The following is a 21,693-nucleotide window of genomic DNA, read 5'->3' as shown; positions in this document are numbered from 1 at the left end:
CTGCAGAGGCAAAGTGGTCTATCAACCTCCTGGAACTCAGAGCCATTCGGTTGGCGCTTTTGGAGTTCATCCCGGTACTGGTGTTGAAGCCTGTATGGGTCCTGTCGGACAATGCCACGGCTGTGGCCTATGTCAACCGCCAGGGAGGTACCAAGAGCGCCCCTCTAGCCAAGGAGGCTATGAATCTTTGCCAGTGGGCGGAAGCGAACCTGGAGCAGCTTTCAGCGGCCCACATTGCCGGAGTCATGAATGTCAAGGCGGACTTTCTCAGTCGCCATACCTTGGAGCCCGGAGAGTGGCAGCTATCTGCTCAGGCGTTCTTGGACATCACGAAGCGCTGGGGCCAGCCGAACCTAGATCTGATGGCGTCATCGGCCAATTGCCAAGTGCCGCGCTTTTTCAGTAGAGGACGGGACCCTCGATCCCTGGGAGTAGATGCTCTTCTCCAACAGTGGCCGACACAAGAGCTTCTCTATGTGTTCCCGCCCTGGCCCATGTTGGGCAGGGTGCTAGACCGGGTGGCAAAGCATCCCGGCAGGGTAATCCTGGTGGGTCCGGATTGGCCCAGGCGTCCCTGGTATGCGGACTTGATCAGGCTCTCAGTCGACGATCCTCTGCGGCTGCCAGTGGAGCAGGGCCTGTTACATCAGGGTCCCGTGGTGATGGAGGATCCCTCCCCCTTTGGTCTTACGGCCTGGCTATTGAGCGGCAGCGTCTGAGGAAGAAGGGCTTCTCAGACAAGGTCATCGCCACTATGCTGAGAGCGAGGAAGCGCTCTACTTCTACTGCTTACGCCAGGGTTTGGCGTATCTTTGCAGCGTGGTGTGAAGCAGGCTCACTTTCTCCCTTCACTGCTCCAATTTCTTCAGTGTTGGCGTTCCTGCAAGAAGGTCTGGAGAAAGGCCTGTCGCTCAGTTCCCTTAAAGTCCAGGTAGCGGCTCTGGCTTGCTTCAGGGGCCGCCTGAAGGGTGCTTCCCTGGCTTCGCAGCCAGATGTGGTGCGCTTTCTCAAGGGAGTTAATCACCTGCGCCCTCCTCTGCACTCAGTGGTGCCTGCGTGGAATCTCAACCTGGTACTAAGAGCATTGCAGAAGCCGCCTTTTGAACCCTTGTCGAGGGCATCTCTGAAAGACCTGACGTTGAAAGCAGTCTTTTTGGTGGCTATCACTTCAGCCAGAAGAGTTTCCGAGCTCCAGGCGCTCTCATGTCGAGAGCCTTTTCTGCAGTTCACTGAGGCAGGAGTGACTATTCGCACAGTGCCTTCCTTCCTGCCCAAGATTGTTTCTCGCTTCCATGTGAATCAGCAGCTCTGTCTCCCTTCCTTTCGTAGGGAGGACTACCCAGAGGAGTACTCTGCTCTTAAATATCTGGATGTGAGACGAGGCATCATCAGATACTTGGAAGTGACCAATGATTTCCGGAAATCGGATCATCTGTTTGTCCTGTTTGCAGGTCCTCGTAAGGGTCTGCAGGCTGCTAAGCCTACAGTGGCAAGATGGGTCAAGGAAGCCATTGCAGCGGCTTATGTGGCCGCGGGGAAGGTGCCGCCTATCCAGCTGAAGGCTCACTCCACGAGAGCTCAGGCGGCCTCGATGGCAGAGGCCGGATCCGTCTCCTTGGAAGAGATATGCAAGGCGGCAACTTGGGCTTCGGCTCATACATTCTCCAAGCATTACCGTTTGACTGTGGCTGCACGGGCGGAGGCCCGGTTTGGAGCTTCAGTGTTGAGGTCAGGGATTTCAATGTCCCGCCCTGGGTGAGTACTGCTTCGGTACATCCCACCAGTCTATGGATTGATCAGCTTGATGATATGGAAGGTAAAATTATGTATAATCATACCTGATAATTTTCTTTCCATTAATCATAGCTGATCAATCCATAGCCCCTCCCAGATATCTGTACTGTTTTTATTCTGGTTGCATTTCAGGTTCAAGTTTAGTCTTCAGTTACTTCAGAAAGACTTCGTGTTCAAGTTTTTTCACTTGGATTCTTCAAGAGTTAAGACGAGTTTGTGTTACAGTGAGCTGCTGCATTCCTCTCCCCTCCGTTTTACGGGGCTGGATTGAGACTTAAAATTCTGCCGGCACTCCCTCCCGTTTCGTGCGGCTGTAGGGCAGCTTTGTACCCCTCCCGCTTCGGCGGTGTTAGGGTCAGTCAGCTCCTCCCGCGGTTGCGGTTGCAGGATAAGCCAGATCCCCCCGCATCGGCGGGTGTGGTGTCCCTCCCCCGCTCCGCGGGGATGAGCTGGACGGATTCCCCTCCCCCACTTGTGTGGGGATGAGCTGGGTTAATTCCCCTCCCCCGTTTCGGCGGTGGTGAGCTGGGCAGAGTGTCCCTTCGTGGGTGTAATTCTCTAAGTGCTGAGTCCTGCGGATGGAGCTTTGATATCGACATACTGAGGAGTTTCCGGCAGCACATGACCACATATAGGGAGGCAAAAGTTTGCTCTCTCTCTCCACCTGCTGGTAGATGGACACAACCCACCAGTCTATGGATTGATCAGCTATGATTAATGGAAAGAAAATTATCAGGTATGATTATACATAATTTTACCTTGTAACTGATACAATATAACTTTTTCTAAGATCTTCGCCAAAAATGATGAAATGGAAATTGGCCTATAATTTTCGTTACCAGTAATGTTTTTGGCTAAACCTTTAATAATAATGGGATACATCCAAGGGTATTAAAGATTGAAGAAACTGAGAAGCTCCGGCAGCTCCATTGTCTTTCAATGCTTCTTTTAGAGGCTGGCCAAAACAGTTTTTTTCAGTTTTGGCTGAAGCTGAAACTGCCACTGAAACTGAAAGCTTTCAACTGAAACCAAAACTTCAGCCAAAACTCACCTGGTTTCGGCAATAGCTGAAAGTTCACTTTGGTTGTGTGAATGTGAACCAGTGAGGGCTGCTGGGGATTTTCAGAGCTTGCAGCCTGCATCCTTGTGTGTTAGACCCATAATATTCAAGCCAGAATAAATTTAAATAATGAAAGACCATATTTTATCTCCCAGCACCATCCTTCACATATGTGGACTGAGGCTAATGAAAACAACTAAAAACCATGGTGCTTTTACAGTGGCTAACTGCACCACACACAGAAAGCTAACGTCACAACTCCACAGAGAAGCTAATCATTCCAAATTTATAGACTTAAATTCCTGCAAAAATTTTGTATCAAAAACATTTATTTGGCGCACTCTATTTACTGTATAAACTATTGTGCAAGATCATAACTGCAGTACAAATAAAATTACAAACAGTAACTCCCCCCCCCCCTCCTCCCGACTACCTTACAGTTCCTGGGGTCTAGTAGTGTAGTCAGGGCAGGAGCAATGCCCCAGTCTTGGCAGTCATTTTGAGAGCAGAGCCAGAATGGACAGGAGTAACTGGGGACTGCTCTTGCCCCAACTACATCCCTAGACCACAGGGGATTGTAAATAGGCCCAGGGTGAGCACTCAAGGCCTGGAGAGTGGCAACTCCTGTTTGGGAGAGAGGGAAGGAGACAAACGGGACAAAGCATGAGTTTTTGTCTTCCACCGAAAACACATGGTCAAGAATTAAAATAGCCTTTCAACTGGAACAGGGCAGAAAAAGGATTTTGGTCCAGTTTTGACACACTAACTGAAATTTGGCTGGCCTCTTCTTTAGAGTTGGGAGAGGTTCTAGAGGACTGGAGAAGGGCAGATTTGGTCCCTCCCCTCAAAAGTGGCAGTGAGGATGTGATTGTGAACGTTGGACGGTTAGTCTAACTTCTGTGGTGAGTAAATAAATGGAAACACTTCTAAAACGAAGGATAGTGAGGTTCTGGAATCAAATAGATTACAGAACCCCAAAGGCATCATAGTTTTACTAAATGTAGGCCTTGTCTGGTGAAACTGATTCTTTCTATGTTTCTGTAAGCTTGAAGAATGGTTATGAATTGGCAGGTAAGATAATGCAGAGTCTTGCATTTGGACTGCAAAAAAGAGAACAGTACAGTTAGGGGGTGAAGTACTTTTCCACACAAAACAGGAGCAGGACTTGGATGTGATCGTAAGGTGGCCAAACAGGTAGAAAAGGTGGTGGCAAAATCTAGAAGGATGCTTGGGTGCATAGGGAGAAGAATGGCCCAGCAGAAATAAGGAGATGTGATTCTTCCTATATAAATTTCTGGTGAGATGTCATTTAGAGTACTGTGTACAATTCTGAAGACCGCACCTTCAAAAAGATATAAACAGGATGGAGTCTGCCTAGGGGGCAGCTACTAGAATGATCAGTGGTCTCCATCATAGTATATGGGGACAGACTTAAAAGATCTCTCTGTGTATAGGCAGGAGAAGGAAGATATGATAAAGTTGTTCAAAAACCTCTGTGTCATAAATGCATAGGAGACGAGTCCAAGTTTCAACTGAAGAGAAGCTCTGGAATGAGGAGGCATAGGATGAAGGTGAAAGGACAGCCTCAGGCGTATCCTGAGGAAATGCTTCTTCACAGGAAGGGTGGTGAATTCTTGGAACAGTCTCCTGGAGGAGATGACAAACCACGTATCTCAATTCAAGAAAGCTTGAGAAGTACATAGGATCTCTAAGGGAGAGGAAGGGATAGTATGTGGCATGAATGGGCAAACTGGATAGGCCATATAGTCTTTATCTGCCTTCAATTTTTTCTTAAATTCTTTGACTGGGTGACCAAGGAGTTGGATTTAGGGAAAGCACTATGTTTATGTTTGTTAGGAACTTAATAAACTGCTTTTCACAAACCAATCAAGTGGTTTACAAAAATTAAAAACACAGAAATAAGAAAGGAACACCAGTATAAAATAGGACAGAGAAAATAAACAAGTATTATGAAAAAGGAATAGAAAAGAGTAGGATGGAAGGGCTAGAATTCAGGAAATGCCTGGGAAAACAGATGTGCTTTAAGAAGACAACAAGCGAGGAAAATAAATCTCTGGCTTCCAAGGAGATGGTAAAGAGTTCCAAAGAAAGGGGGCCAAATAGAAGAACACAGAAGATCGGTCGGAAACAATGAACAGGTGGTACAGACAAATGACAGTTGAATTCTGACCAACATGCGTGGGCAGGGGAATAGACAGTAATAAGACTTGCTAAATATGGGAGACAGCCCAAATGTAGGGCTTTGAAGGTGAGAGTCAGGATTTTATGAATTGTCCAATATTTTATGGGAAGCCAGTGATGTTCTTGTAGGAAAGGTATTACATGATCAAAGTGTCTGATGTCTAGTTGTGGTGTAACTAGATTTTAGCAGATCTTTTGTCATGGTTCCACATAGGCAGCTGATAAACTCAGTACCCTTGATATGGGCCCTAAAGTGACTGACTGAGGAGAAAGATGTTACCACTGGTGTGCCTCAGTGATCAGTCCTTGGACTGACTCTTTTTAACATCTTTGATATTTTGGAAGGGATGTCTTGTAAGATTTGTCTCTTTGCAGATGATACCAAACTCTATAATAGGGTAGACAACCCTGATGGTGTGGATGGTGAGAGGAGAGATTAGCGAAGATTGAAGAATGGTCCAGAAATTGGCAGCAAAGATTTAATGCTAAAATATGCAGCATCATGCATAAGAACATAAGAATAGTCATACTGGGTCAGACCAATGGCCCATCTAGCCTAGTATCCTGCTTATAACAGTGGCCAATCCAGGTCACAAGTACCTGGCAGTAACCCAGTTAGTAGGAGCATTTGTTGCTACCAGTCCCGGGGCAAGCATTGGCTTCCCCATGTTCATCTCAATAACAGACTATGGATTTTTCCTCCGGGAACTTGTCCAAACTTTTTTTAAACCGAGATACGCTAACTGCTGTTACCACATCCTCTGACAGCGAGTTCCAGAGCTTAACTATTCTTTGAGTGAAAAAATATTTCCTCCTATTTGTTTTAAAAGTATTTCCATGTAATTTCATTGAGTGTCCCCTGGTCTTTGTGCTTTTTGAAAGAGTGAAAATCAATTCACTTCTACCCATTCTACAGGATTTTATAGACCTCAGTCATATCCCCCCTCAGCCGTCTCTTCCAAGCTGAAGAGCCCTAACCTCTAGCTTTTCCTCATATGGGAGGAGTTTTGTCCTTTTTATCATTTTGGTTGCTCTTCTTTGAACCATTTCTAATTCCACTATATCTTTTTTAAGATACAGCGATCAGAATTGAACGTAATACACAAGGTGAGGTTGCACCACTTAGCAATACAGAGGACACTTCCTTTCCAACTTCCTTAATTTGTGCTTCATAGTCATTATTGCACTAGTTTACCATGGTTCAAGCCTGGAATGTGGATAAATTAGATTTGATCATGCATTTGAGCTAGAAAACCTGAGGGAGTGGTACAGTACAGGGGGTGAAGTACTTCTGTGCCCACAAGTAGTGTTGGACTTGGAGGTGATGGGCCATTGTAATCGGATACAAACAGGTGGGGAAGGCGACAACTTGGGTTAATAGGGAGAGGAATTGCAAGCATGAAAAAGGAGGTGATATTGCCTCTGTGTAAGCCTCTGGTAAGTCCCCATTTAGAGTACTGTGTACAATTCTGGAGACTGCACCTTCAAAAAGATAAACAGGGTGGCTACTAAAATGGTCAGCAGTTTCCATCATAAAGCATATGGGAAAGACTTCAATTTGTGTAGTTTGGTAGAAAGGTGGGAGAGGGGAGATACAGTAGAGGTGTTTAAATATTTTTATAAATGCACAGGAAGCAAGCCTCAACTGAAAGGAAAATCTGGAATGAGAGGAATAATCTAAGGAAACACTTCTATATAGTTCAAGCTTCTCCTACTAACCTACAAATGCACTCAATCTGCAGCCCCTCCTTACCTCTCTACCCTCATCTCCCCTTACGTTCCTACCCGTAACCTCCGCTCTCAAGACAAATCCCTCCTTTCAGTACCCTTCTCCACCACCGCCAACTCCATGCTCCGCCCTTTCTGCCTCACCTCATGCTTGGAATAAACTCCCTGAGCCCATACGCCAGGCCCCCTCCCTGCCCATCTTCAAATCCTTGCTCAAAGCCCACCTCTTCAATGTCGCCTTTGGCACCTAACCACTATACCTCTATTCAAAAAATCTAGACTGCCCCAACTTGACATTTCATCCTTTAGATTGTAAGCTCCTTTGAGCAGGGACTGTCCTTTTTGTTAAACTGTACAGTGCTGCGTAACCCTAGTAGCGCTCTAGAAATGTTAAGTAGTAGTAGATATGTAGAATGACCTCCTGTTGGAGATAGTGAAGACGAAGACTGAATCTGAATTCAAGAATGCATGGAACAAGCACGTGGGATCTCTTAGTGAGAGGAAGAGATAGTAGATTATATGAATGGGCAGACTGGATAGCTACATGGCCTTTATCTGCCATCCTTTTCTATGTTTCTGTGTTTAAAAAAAGACACATGAGCATTTCAGATATTCACAGATATCACCCTGCAACAAGAAACTTATAATACTTCAACATATTGACAAATATCCAATTTAAACTCTTTGTGCAATACTACTTGTATCATCAAAACTCTGAGAAGCTGGTACCAAAGAAAATTTATTCATAACACTGTAGAAGAAAAATATAGAATCGGATCTAAAGAGCAGGACCTAGAATAAGTTTCTAAATTAATTTATTCCACCTTTTTCACTAACACATCAGCAAAGATTCAAATTAAATGAAAATTAGACTGCCTTATAAGGGAAATGCTCATAAGAACAACTTCAAGCAAATTCTTTTATTGTATAATAATCTTACTTCATCTGTCTGATTCTTTTCCATCAATCCCAAATATTCAGACTTTATCAGCTGTTTGATTGTTGTGCCACTTCCTTTCCACCTTCCTTAATTTGCGCTTCATACTAGTCATAATTACACTAGTTTACCATGGTACAAGCCTGGAATGTGGAAAAACTAGATTTGATCATGGGGGCTAACTTCTCTACAATAGATACAATGGAATTATTGCAATCAACCAACATAACAAGCAAAGGCATAGGAAAACAGTTCATATGTTAGAAAACATGGATTCCTAAACCTGATCCTGAAGGCACCCCACCCAGTTTTTCAGGATATCCACAGTGAATATTCATGAGAGATTTGTATACAGTGTAGGCAGTGCATGCAAATATCTTTCATGATTATTTATTGTGGATATCTTGAAAACCTGACTTGCTGGGGTGCTTCCAGGACCAGGTTTGGGAACCACTGCCTTAGCATATCTGCAGACCAGTTCAGATGTGTGGGTCTGCTTTCTACCAACAGGTAGAGACTGAGAACCTTTAACTAGTGACATCATCACTTGAGTAGCCTGTGTAGTCAGGTTTTCAGGATTGCTACAATAAATATGTATGAGATAGGTTTGCACATACTGGAGACCCACTGTATACAAATCTTCTCATGCATACTCATTATGGTCATTCAAAAAACCTGACTGGCTAGGTGTGTTTCCAGGAGAGGGCTGAGATGCAGTGAATGACTGTGCCACAGTATCAGATTTGGAGTGGAGTAGGTTTTGCTGGGGTTCCCTTCACAAAGGCAAGGGATGACTTCTAGCTTGAGGTCTCTCTCAGTCCCAGTAGCCCCAACCCTAGAGTCACACACTGCATTGTGGGCTCCCACAGAGGAGTGCTTAGGAAGAAAATGGTTCTGGAAGAGAGGGAGAAGAAGTGGATCAACTTGCATTTCTGTGCTGTCCACAGGAGTTGTGGATACAGTTTTTTTGGAGGCGAGTCCAAGTTTGAACTGTATACCACAGCTCTTTCTGGATGCAGTGTACTGACTGGTTTGGTTAAGCCAGCAAATGTCTCTCCTTAAACAATTTAGCAAGCATAAGTTTTTAATTTATTAAAAAAATATATATATATATATTCCACATTTTTTAAAAGTCTAAGTGGGTTACAGAATACACCCAAAATGAACTCAACATGTAAAGAAGAAAACAAAAAACAATGTGAGTAAGAAATGGGTAGCATGGAACATTCTTGGGAGGTGTTGTCTGAGACATTATCTAAGGTGGAGAGGACAGTTTTGGATCCTGTTAGGAAGTTTGAGGCTTTGGGGAATCGGCATTCTTCCCCACAAACAGTTTGCTCTACTTTAATTCATGTGAGCACTGGTCTATGATATAAAATTGAACTTTTGGGGAACAGAGTGAGGCAATTAAATCTTTAGAGATCTCAACTTCCCTTGGATTCCATCTCCCTGAAAGATTTATTTAAACAGTATTTGAAAGAGAACTTAAAAGATTGCTGGAGAAGCACTGCTGCCCTCAATAATGTATTTTATTTGCCTTTTTAAGGAAAAGGCAGAGGGAGCTACAGTCGGTTCTGTGGACAGCCTGGACTCATTGGCGTTCTTTGAGAGTTTTGAGGAAGAAGGGTCTTTTCTTTGTCTTATGAATCAGACAAGAATGCTGTAATGACTTTTCTTTCATTGTAGGACTTCTGTGTTCATGGATCAAGTTGGATTTTTTTTTTGTAGGCAGACCCAGTAAAGACACAAGTTGTTTTCGCAGATGAATCAGGAGGTTTTATCTAAGGCGAGTTATTGCCATCAGTATCCTGTTGTGTCATTGTTTTCTGACATTGGATATCTCTTATGAACCTAAACACTTGAGATCTTTTCTTGATAAATCGTTTTCAGCATGACTTGTTTCAGGATGTTACCATCTCTCCCCCCATATGCTTTGGGTTCTCCTGTCCATGTTTGGGGGCTTAGTGGGAGGTGCTCAAAGTTTTTCCTTTTTCCTTTTTTTTTTTTTTCTTGCTGTATGAGTGATCTTATTTACAGAGCCAGATCATTACTTGTATTGTTAAATTGATGAGGTGTTTTTGAAAATGGCATAATGGAAAAGAACACAAATAATAATAACCTTAGTCTGTAATCACAGGAGTTGATAATTTAGCTGGGACAGGACATATTATCCAGCAATAAGCATAGACTAACACCAAGCTAATAAACATTGTAAATATCAAATGAACAAAAACCAGTGAATGAGTCAAATAACTTATGACAGATCTATAATATGTGCCAAAATATGTATGCAAAGGGTCTTGTCCCTTTATCATACCCTTGTGGCAGTGCACCTACAGTAAACAACTTCACAGAGAGTAAATAGTCCAAGCATAATGCAGAACTACACTGACTGGAGGCTTTAAATGAGTATCAGATGCATAAAGGTAACCTCACAGATATGATGGGCAGAATGGAGCTCACCGTCTTCCAGCATCAGACTTCATAGGCACTAAAATTGCAGCTCATCAGTTCCTAAGAGTGGTTTCAACAGAGAGCAAGTATAAATTGAGGTTACTTGAAGCATGAATGAGATGTGCGGATGACAGAGGGAGGAGCAGTTTCTACTGAGTGGATGAAATGTTTACTTGGCAGTTGTAAGACTACTGTATAAGCAGAAAGGGAACTGCATCTGCATTCTTATAATTAGACTTGACTTGTTTTTCAGAATTGGAACCTCCTGCTCCTTTTGTGACTCGCTTTCTGAATACAAGAGCTATGAAAGAGAGTTTTAAAAGCTACATGGAGCTACTCATTAATATTGCTTTGGACTCTGATACAGTTCAAGCCTTGGAAAAAGACAACGGTAAGTTTTCATGAGAGCTCATCTTTTAAAATCTCAGGGATGCCACACACAGTAGTAAAGAACTATTTTACAACAGCTGGATCCAATCTGCTTTACATAAGAAATAAGACTTGCCATGCTGTGTCAAACTAAAGGTCCATCTAACCGAGTATCCTGCTTCCAAGGTCACAGGTACCTTGGCAGACTCCCAAAGAGTAGCAGGATTCCATGGTACTGACCCCAGGGATAAGTAGTGTATCTCTGGGATTACCACATCCTCTGGCAATGAGTTCCACAGCTTAACTATTTATTGAGTGAAAAAAAATAGTTTGTCCTATTTGTTTTTTAAAGTATTGCCACAACTTCATGGCATGTCACCTTATCTTTCTACTTTTTGAAAGAGTAAACAATTGATTCACATTTACCCATTCTGCAACACTCGAGATTTTGTAGACCTCTATCATATCCCCCGTCAGCCATCTCTTCTCCAAGCTGAAGAGCCCTAATCTTTTAAGCCTTTCCTCAGAGGAATTCCATCCCCTTAATCATTTTAGTTGCCTTTCTTTGAACCTATTCACAGTAGAGCTGTAAGCATGTCATATAGGAAGTTCTCTTCCTGCTTTATATTTTATTGTGCCTCTGGCGGTGTCTGCTATTGGGGGACGATGTGTGCTGATAATTTTTGGATTAAGACCCTTTTCAGTCTTATTTTTACTCACCTAATACCCTTTACCATGGGTAGGATTTGGTCATCTGGTTTTTGCATTATTTTGTTATGCAGCTGTTTGTTTGTTTTTCATAATGGGTGCTCTACTTTTTTTTCTGCTACCCACCACTCTCTGGCATTTCAAGAATTCTCTATCCCGGTTCTACTCGGTAATCATAGAAATCCCTCTCCTAATCTGTATTCATTGCCTCAGGTACGTTATCTTTCTTCAACACCTTTGGTCAAGAACTGTACCCAAAAACATCAGGCATATATCAGCATTGATCTTTTAAATTGTAGGTCTACTTGATCAAAGGTGCACTTAATACACGATCTCATATTGCAGGCTAATTTAGATATCTTATTTCTAACTGAAACTTGGTTAAGAACTGGTGAAGAAGGTCTCCTAGCTGAATGTGTACCAATTGCCATTGCTGTGTCCAGACCTTCTAGGCGCGTGGTGGTGGACTTGCAATAGTTTCTGCGAATAGCTTGGAACTCACTGAGCTTACTGTCTCATCCTTGTTTCCAGAAGTGCTGGTTGTTCGGACATCTAAGTCAGTATCTCTGCTTGTCTTCCTGCTTTTCTACTGTGCTCCCTCACTGTCCCAGGCCCAGTGGGATTCTTGTGCTCAAACAATTGTAGGCACTTCAGTTAATTATCCCAATATTTTTTTTTTTCACTTTAAATATTTGTATTAATGAAGCACAACATTCAAGACAGTACAGATAATGCCAAGTTGACCTTAAATATTGGACATCCATATAATATAACAGAAAAGAACAAAACAACAACCCAGTCACCCTTATGGTGAAAATTGAACTATCAACTCCCAATCACTATAAACAAGGGTCTACACCCTCAGCTCTGTCCTACCCCCTTAAATTTGTTCAAGCATATACTTGCCTCATCTCCTCCTCTAGCCCTCCTCTTCCGTTCCTCCCTTCCCTACCGCCCCCCTCCCTCCCTCCCTTCCCTCCTCCCCCCTCCCTTCCCTCCTCCCCCCTCCCTTCCCTCCTCCCCCCTCCCCAACTATCACCCGTTCCTATCAAAGTTTGATTGTCCCCACCCATTCTTGCAGTTGAGACCATCCTCTCTTGCGCCGTAGCTCCCCATCTCTATGGTATGCCGTTAAGCGTTCCATAGCTATGAGTTGTTCTAATTTTGCTTTCCAATCCCCCAAGGAAGGAGGGCCAGTAACTCGCCACTTCTGAGCTATCAGGCATTTTGCTGCCGCCAGACCCCAACGTAACATTTTGCTCCGTTCCCATGAGTCACTGTCATTATACATCCCCAGCAAGCACACCTGTGGACTGCACACCATGGAATCTCCAAATATTCTTACCAATGCTTTCATCACCGCCTCCCAAAATGTTATCAACCGGGGGCAGGACCACCAAATGTGCAGAAATGAGCCCTTGTCTTTACCACATCTCCAGCACCGGTCAGAAGCATTAGGGTACATACCCCTAATTCTCTCAGGAGTGTAATACCACCTCGATAGCACCTTGTATGCATTCTCTTGCACTAGAGCGCACGTGGAGGCCTTTTGAACCTCCCCATATATCCTCTCCCATTCCTGATCATTGAAGCAGTAATTTAAGTCTGATTCCCATGCTCCCTTGAAGCGAAAGGGGGCAGGGTCACTGCCTCTCATAAATTTGTATAGCACCGAGATGGATCTAAGCACCCTCCGTAATATACCCCATAAATTCTCCAAGCTCTCCTTATCCTGAGGGCTGCCCCCCCTCCATCTCATCGCTCCCATAAAATACTTAATCTGTAAGTAAGAAAAACGATCTCCTTCAGGGAGTCCATATTGTAACCTCAGTTCCTCAAAGCTCTTAATCTGGGCCCCTTGGAGCACATCTCGAAAACTCGAAAGGCCTAAGTAATCCCATCGCACAAAATCCCGATTATCCCCGCCCTAGTGGAGACCCCCCTCTCCCTGTCCCCACTTCCTCCGAAACTCCTCCCATACAGTCAAAATGTGCCTAAGATATGGGTTATCCACGCCCGCCAACACCCCCCCCCCCCAATCCTTCAGTGGTCCATAATAACGATTTTAAACCCCTATGTGGGAAGTACGATTGTTCCACTTGACATGTTGGCTTAAGCCTGCCCCCTTCCCACTCCAGCACCATCTTGACCTGAGCAGCCTGATAATACCACTCAAGCCGAGGCATTGCTCTACCCCCTCTTTCAATCTCTCCCCATATCACCCTTCCCGCTAACCGGGGATGTTTGCCGTCCCATACAAATTGCAATATCTGGCGTTGTAATTGCTGCATCTCCCGCTTGGGGACCGCCACCGGCAAACACTGAAATAGAAACAACAGCCTAGGCAAGACGTTCATCCTTATTACCGCCATCCTCCCCCACCACGACAGCCACAACCCTTTCCACCATGATAATTCAATTCTAATGCACTCCACTATTTTGCCATAATTAAGTCCATAGACTCTACTCAGATCTCTAGGAATACAAACCCCCAGATACCTAATATGACTTCCGGCCCACTTAAAAGCAAACCTCTGTTCAAACAGTTTTCTTCTTCCTGGGAGACCGAAATGCCTAATATTTCGCATTTCTCCATATTAATCCGCAACCCCGCATACTGTTCAAATTCCCCCAGGACATCCACCACCACCTCCAACGTTTTCCCTGGATCTGTCACATAAAGCAACAGATCATCCGCATACAATGCCATGCGATGTTCCCTCTTCCCCACTGTGAAACCCCGAAACTCCGGATGGCTACGTAACCTCTCTGCCAAGGGCTCTATATATATAGCAAACAATAAGGGCGACAGGGGGCAGCCCTGCCTGGTCCCACGTTCAATAGCAAAAAAGGAGGTATACTGGCCGTTGATCTGTATACAGACCTTCGGAGCCGCATATAAGGCTGCTATCCACCTGCAGAAATTATCCCCAAGACCCATACACTGCATAACCTCTTTCAGAAACACCCAGTCAACCCTGTCAAACACTTTTTCGGCGTCTAGTGTTAACAGTATTGCCCCTGGGAGTCTCTTCTGTGCTTCCCTATCCCAATATTTTTATCCTTGGAGACTTTTAATGTTCAGGTGGATATACCGTCTCTTCCTCGATGTAAGCACTTTCTAAACCTTTTCGCAGATCTGAATCTTACCTAGTGGATTTTCTTTTCCACGCATCAAGGTGGGCACACACTTGACCTAATTCTATCTCCCATTGATTCTAGGTTCAAACTTCATCCATTTTCTCCACAGAAATTCCCTAGTCAGATCATAAGCTTATCCAGTGCTCAGTCCCCATAGCTTTGTCCCCCTCTACACCCTCGATTGCTCAGAAATGGTCCAGACATTTATCTGTTGACTTGTCCATGTTGCCAGCATCCATGTTCTCTTCCCCATACGATTTTGAATCCAGGCAAACACTTTTCATTTAATGCTTTCCACAGCTTTTGATAAGATCTCCAGCCTTCCTAATAGGAAACTTTGGTATCATATCGGCTTGCGACAACAGAAACGGTTACGTCAGGCAGAACATAAATGGAGAAAAACAAGATCAACTTCTGCTCAGTTGCTTTTTTGGACAGAACTTAGTTATAACTACTTGCTGAAGAAGACTAAGTCGCAATTGTACACAGACCGGGTCAAAAAAAGCTACAAATCCAACTAGGGAATTGTTTTCCATCTTTTGAAATTTGACATCTATTCCAACTGCAAGTAACACTTCCACTGGCCCATCGGCTGAACTCCTCTCTCAATATTTTACCACCAAGGTTCAGGATCTTATTAACTCTTTCTCTGTTGGACCCCCTTCCCTCGGTACTAATTCAACTGTTTCAGTATCTCCACTCTTACTCTTATCAGCTCTCCCAGTCACAGGGACATCTGTAAGGTCTGCTTTCCAGCTCCAGACCTTGCATTCCCTTTCGAGGACACACACTTCTATGCATATTATAGCATCCATTCTTGACCCTCTCCCATCAGTATTACTACAGATTGACAATCTGAATTGCTCCCTACAGTCCTAGTACTAATTAACAATAGTCTTTCCTGTGGTAAAATACCCAATTCGTGGAAATCTACCATTGTCCGACCTATTCTGAAAAAGCCCTCTCTTGACCCCCTGATCCCGGCCTACTATCACCCTGTGTTAAATCTTTATTTCCAAAATTTTAGAAAAGGTGGTCTATGTTCAGCTCTGAGCATTCATTGATAAAACATTAATTCTCCATCCCAGTCAGTCTGGCTTCAGGCCTTATACCAATGCTGAATCCATTCTTGCTGCACTTTTAAGTGAGATACATTTGTACATCAACAAACACAATATAGTTCTGGTTGTCTCATTAGACTTATCTTTCTCGTTCAGTTTGGTTAATCAATCACTTTTATTGTCCAAGCTTGCAACACTAGGGTTGTCCGGATCAGTTTTTTCTTGGTTTACCTCTTTTCTCTCAGATCAGACCTATCAAGTAATTGCCTCTTCCTCTAGAGCCACCCCTGGCCCCTAACCTGTGGGGTCCCCCCAGGGCTCTGTTCTCTTACCTTTTCTTTTTAACATCTTTCTTAGCCCTTTTGCTGCTCTCATTCAATCTCACTGCGTATCTTTTCACTTTTATGCGGATGACATTCTACTACTTTTCTTACTAGTCCGTATTCCCTTTCCATGCAACCTTTGCAAGACTGTCTTTCTGCAGTTGATAAATGGCTTTTCGATCACAGGATGGTGCTGAATAGGGAAAAGCAAAAAGGAGGAGTAGGATGAGCTGGCTGTCTCCAAACAACGAGGGATACGTACACAGAGTTCCAAATCTTTAATGAAAAAAGCAAACAACTCAGCACAGTTGTGTTTCGGCGCCAGGGCGCCTGCCTCAGGACTCTATAAGACATGTAAAATTAATGTAAAACTTCTAAAATCAAATAACAGTAATAAAAGTATGAACAAAAGTGTATGCACCAACTAAGATTATAAGCATGAAAGAAATATAAATTATACACTTATAATAAATTATCAAACATATAAATGGCAAGTGACCGACTCACCCGCAAATGCGCAGTAGAGACTTCCCTTTCTGTACCGCCCTCGCGTCAAGACGTGATGATGTCAGAGGGCGGAACAGAGAGGGAAACGGAGTCGGACGCTGCCTGCCGCTGGAGCCTGGAAAGTTGAAACAAACCAACATCGCTGGCGCACCAACCTCCACCACTCCCCCCAATCCCCGATGTCGCCACCCCTCTCACCTCCGTGTGGAAGTGCTGCAGGCACCCGGGATGCAATGATGTCATTTCCAGCTCCTGTTTGGAGTGGTTGATGGGTCTGATCCCTCCTGGGTGCAAGCGGTCAAGACAACAGCATGGACCTTTTGCATAGCACATGTTCTTTTGCTACATCCTTCTGAAGAAGCAGTAATTGTGAAACTCTTTTGTATTTCTTGAACAAAGCCTCTTTTGCTCTTATTTTTTACTACTCATTTGGAGAACCATATAGGCTTCCAGTTTCTCTTATTTACTTTTCTTGCGTAAAGGTCAGTTGCCATATTTATAGCAGCCTTTAGCTTTGACCACTGATTTTCCACTTCTCCTACGCCTTCCCATGCCAACAGCTCCTTCTTCAGGTATTCCCCCATTTTATCAAAATGAGTACGTCTGAAATACAGTACTTTGAGTTTTGTGCGTCCGCACTCCGCTTCTGCCCTTATATCAAACCATGTCATGTGATGATCACTATTACATAGTTAGGCACCCACCCAGATATTGGAAATGCTTCCTCCATTCATGAGCACTAGATCCAGCATCAGACCCTTCCCTCATGGGTTCCATCACCATTTGTCTGAGCATTCTTCCCAATGTATATCACTTTGCGCCTTTCTGCATTAAATTTCATGTGCCATTTGGTTGTCTAGTCCTTCAGTTTCCTAAGGTCCTCCTGGAATTTCTTACAATCTACATGCTATTTAACATCTGTGAATAGTTTTGTGTTATCTGCAAATTTAATCACCTCACTCATTATTCCCATTTCCAGATCATTTATAAATATGTTAAAAAGCACCAGTCACAATACATATCCCTGGGGCACTCCATTATTAACCTTACTCCATTGAGAGAATTTCCATTTAACCCTGCCCTCCTTTTTCTATCTTTTAACCAGTTCCTAATCCACAAAAGCTTATCCCATGGCTTTCTAATTTTCTCAGAACTCTCTCATGTAGGACTTTTCAAAAGCTATCTGAAAATATACATACACTACATCAGTCAGCTCATCTTTATCCACATGTTTGTTCATGCCTTCAAAGAAATGTAGCAAATTGGTGAGGCAAGACTTCCCTTAGCTGAAACCATGCTAACTTTGTCCCATTAAACCATGTTTGTCTCTATGTTTAATAATTTTATTCTTTATAATAGTTTCTATCATTTTGGCTGGTCTGTAACTTTCCAGACCACCACTTAGCCCTTTTTAAAAACTGGCATTATTGGCCGCATCCAATCTTCAGGTACCGCAGATGATTTTAATGACAGGTTACAGATCACTAACAATAGATCATCAATTTCATTTTTGAGTTCTTCAGTACTCTGAGGTGTATACCATCCAGTCCAGGTGACTTACTGCTCTTTAATTTGTCAATTTGGCTTGGTATGTCTTCTAGGTTCGCCAAGATTTGTTTCAGTGCCTCTGTATCTTCACTCTTGAATAGTGACCTAGTAATCAAGCTACTATGGCAGCTTGTAGTGTTGAAATGTTATGGAATATGCACTCGTGTGGAACTTTTTTCTACTCTTCTGGAATGTTTTGAGGATTCTTTTCTACTGGAGAGTCTTTCAATCTCTGAGTATTCTGAGGGGGGTTAGTTTGGTAAATTAATTAAAAGGTTTTCTATATTTTTTAGAGAAATGTCTTTGAGGTGTTTGTAAAAACATATACTAAGACCATCTCTTAGAAACAGGCAGATCATGTACATCCTCAGTAAAGAACAAGGCAAAGAATCTATTTAGACTCTCCGCTATGGCCTTGTCCTCCCTGAGTGTGCCTTTTATTCCTCGATGATCTTGTCATATATACTGTTATGAAAAACTGGTAAAGAGAGAGTCTGAGATGAAAAGAAACCGCTTTTGGAAGAAAGGAAATAGAAATAAAAGAAAAGTAAATGATTGATACCTTTTTTTATTGGACTAACTTAATAAATTATTCAGATCAGAAATGAGCAAATGTTGCCAAATATCAGAATATATAAGTGAAATACAAAAGCATGCCAGTAACAGTCTCGCAGGAAGAGTGTGGGGTGGGTTAGGTGAGAAACAGGGAGAGATGGGTGGGTGGTAAGAGGATGAGAAAGCAGTATAATTTTATGGTTTGTAATGGGATAGAAAAACTCATCTTTAAGTCCTGTCTGGTGGGTGTCAGAATATTTCATCATTTTTACGTCAAAGTTCTTACGTTGTTCTGGATTGTCTTAAAATTTCCTTTAAGTATTCTCACCATAAAATCATTGATGCAGTGTTTTGGTTTTGTAAAGTGCTGTCCCACAGAGGTGACATACTGATTGAAATTGTGATGCTTAATATGATGGCTCTGTAAATTGGTTCTCATTATCATCTGAACTATCTCCAATATAGCACACTTCTTCACACCTTTTGCATTGAATGATATATACCACATTTGAAGATGAGCATGTGAAGGATCCCCTTATGCTGAATGTTTTTCCTATTACTACTACTACTATTTAGCATTTTTATAGCGCTACAAGGCGTATGCAGTGCTGCACAAACATAGAAGAAAGACAGTCCCTGCTCAAAGAGCTTACAATCTAATATATGGGTAACTGTGGGATCCTGTGAAATGTGTTGGCACAGTTTGCAGCTTGGAATACTGCAAGGATATGTGTCATTCCCTTCTTTTTGAGCATGTATTTGGGAGCTTGTTTTTCACTAATTTTTGTTTTAGGTGGTTGTCGGAAGGCCAGCACTAGCGGAGCTGGGAATATATTTCTGTAATTCATCCGTCTGGAGTAGTGTCTGTAGCTGTTTTATGATTCTTCTCAGTTTTTCCCGCTCTGGATTATGTATCACTACAAGGGGGACTCTCTGTGGTTTTCTTTTCTTTTTACTGCACTAGGCTTTCTCTGGGAGTGTTAAAAGGAAGAGGCAAAATTCTTGGAGATTGTTTAGGGGTTGTAGCCTTTTGAAGAATTCAGTCAGGATTGTATGGAAGCAAATGGGTGGAGGGATTGTGTTGAGATGGGAAGGAGGTGAAAATATTGAAAAATCTTTTGTCTCTTATTCTGTTTGTTGCATTCTTTTTAATAAAAAAATTATATTAAAAAAAAGTTTCTCTCTTGGGTCAGAGCAGATATGATGGTATCGTGTGGCTTGGCTGTGTATAATTGATTGTTTTTTTGTATGTAAAGGGTGGAAGCTGGAGTTGTGAAAGTAGCTGCATCTGTGTGTAGGTTTCCTCTATATACATGTTTATATATAGCCATTTTTGATTGAAACTGTGGTGTCTAGAAATTTGACTTTGATTGTAGGATGGTATGTATTGACTGAACTAAAATTGTTTGAATCTCTTCTCCCTCCGTTCAAGTCATAAAAATGTCATCAGTATACAAAATAATACTGCTTTTTCACCCTCTTATCACCCATCCAACCCACCCCACCTCTTCCTGTGAGACTGTCATCAGAATGCTTTTATGTTTCACATATATGTTCTGATTTGTCAACATTTGCTCATTTCTAATCTGAAGAACATGGGCCTTTGAAAGCTAATCAAAAATGTATTGTTAGTCCAATAAAAAAGTATCGATTTACTTTCTTTTCATTGTTTTGCTTTATTTCTATTTATTATCTTTAAAAGTGGAATAACATGGCTACCATACCACGCTACTCAGGGACAAACTGGCCTGAGGGTGAATTTTTCGCTACAGATAACCAAGAAAGGCTCCTGATATAAGGCCTGGTGCTCAGAAATCTTGCTTGCGGAACAGATAGCCACCAGAAAATAATGTCTTGAGAGAAACATCCTTCAAAATAGCAGAGCCTAGAGAGTCAAAGGGAGCCTGAACTAAGGCAGAAAGCACCAAATTTAAATTAAGGAGGAGCAATCAGTCAATGAGGTGGATTAATGAGCTTGACAGCTCTAAGGAAACAAACAACATCCATGTTCTATGGCCCTCTCTGTTTGGGAGGATGGTGGGGATTTTATTTTCATGCTTGTGCAGAGGTACACCTTGCATTGGTCTCATGTGTTTTTGATAGGGTTCTATGATTCTGGAACACTTAGGATGCGTTTAAGGATAGTTTCTATCTCTGCAAGTACTCTGGGAGAGAAGAAGAGGTAAAGCCTCAGTTTGCAAGAAGTTGGGTAAGGTGATTTTGCTGGACTGAGTCACTGGGAATAGAGTTTGTGTTCTAAGGGGTATGGTCCTTGTCATGCTCCTGCAGTGATATTAGTGGGTCAGTAGCACTAGCTGATGTCTGTATGAAGGCAGGGTTTCTAGTTCAGCAGCAGCAGGGGAACCTGGTGAGATTGGGCTAATGCAACTCTATGGCATCAGCCTATTCAGCCTTTAGTTTGGGTTCTAAACCAGCTAAAGGTTTGTATAACTTCTCAGTGAATTGGGATTTTTTTTTTTTTTTTGGTAAATTTTTATTAATGTTCTGGTCTTCTTTTTCAGATATGCCACTTTTGCCTTGTATGAAAAGAATTGATGGCATGTTAACAGAGAACAGAAAAAGACTGCTTTCCAAATTACATTTGGATAAGTCATTCAAGGTACTTAATTTAAAAAAAAATGTTAATACATTCACTTGCCAGTATAAACACCAGCTATGTTTGGCACACATTTTGATGTATTATAGCTCTGATTGTGTGTGTTCACTGTGCTGGAGAAGTCTGATTTTTGACTTAACAGAACTAGTCAACGTGCTGATCATTTTCCTGGATATTCTGTTCATAACGTGCCTCTTTTATCAAGCTGCGCTTACGGCTCCAAGTGCAGTAATGCCAGTAAAGCCCATTCACTTGGAATGGGCTCTGTTGGCATTGCCGCACAGGAACTGCTAGTGTGGCGTGATAAGAGGCCCAAAATTTGCTATACTGGCTCAAACTAAAGGTCCAACTAAACCCAGCATCCTGTTTCCATTAGTGGCCAATCCAGGTCATGAGTACCTGGCAGAATCCCATGCTACTTACCTCTAGGAATTTGTTTAAACCTTTTTTAAACTTAGCTGCACTAATTGCTTTTACCACATCCTCTGGCAATGAGTTCCAGAGCCTTTATATGTGGTGTGAAAAAAATATTTTCTCTTGTGTTAAATGTACTTCTAATGTTAACTTCATGATTTGTCCCTTGAAGATGTAGAAGCATATCACAGTGGTTTACAAACCTAAACAAATAAGGACATACTAAATACAAAAGGAAAAAAAAAACAGAAATAGGGCTTCAAGAGTTTACATTT

At 42.6% G+C, this 21,693-nt stretch overlaps 1 protein-coding gene across 9 annotated transcripts in view; it reads left to right on the top strand.

Moving 5' to 3' along the window:
• LOC115468724 (glutamine and serine-rich protein 1-like) overlaps positions 1 to 21,693 on the top strand; it is a 240,834-nt gene that overhangs the window by 187,643 nt on the left and 31,498 nt on the right. For all 9 annotated transcript variants that reach the window (XM_030200651.1, XM_030200646.1, XM_030200649.1 and 6 more), the window contains 2 exons: positions 10,429 to 10,566; positions 20,910 to 21,007. In XM_030200651.1, coding sequence (XP_030056511.1) covers positions 10,429 to 10,566; positions 20,910 to 21,007 — 236 coding nt within the window. The remainder of the gene's footprint in view (positions 1 to 10,428; positions 10,567 to 20,909; positions 21,008 to 21,693) is intronic.

The sequence above is a fragment of the Microcaecilia unicolor genome, chromosome 4 (genome assembly GCF_901765095.1).
Source record: "Microcaecilia unicolor chromosome 4, aMicUni1.1, whole genome shotgun sequence".
NCBI lineage: Eukaryota > Metazoa > Chordata > Amphibia > Gymnophiona > Siphonopidae > Microcaecilia > Microcaecilia unicolor.
The sequence above is the reverse complement of the archived record's forward strand: the minus strand, read 5'-3'. Positions and strand labels throughout refer to the sequence as shown.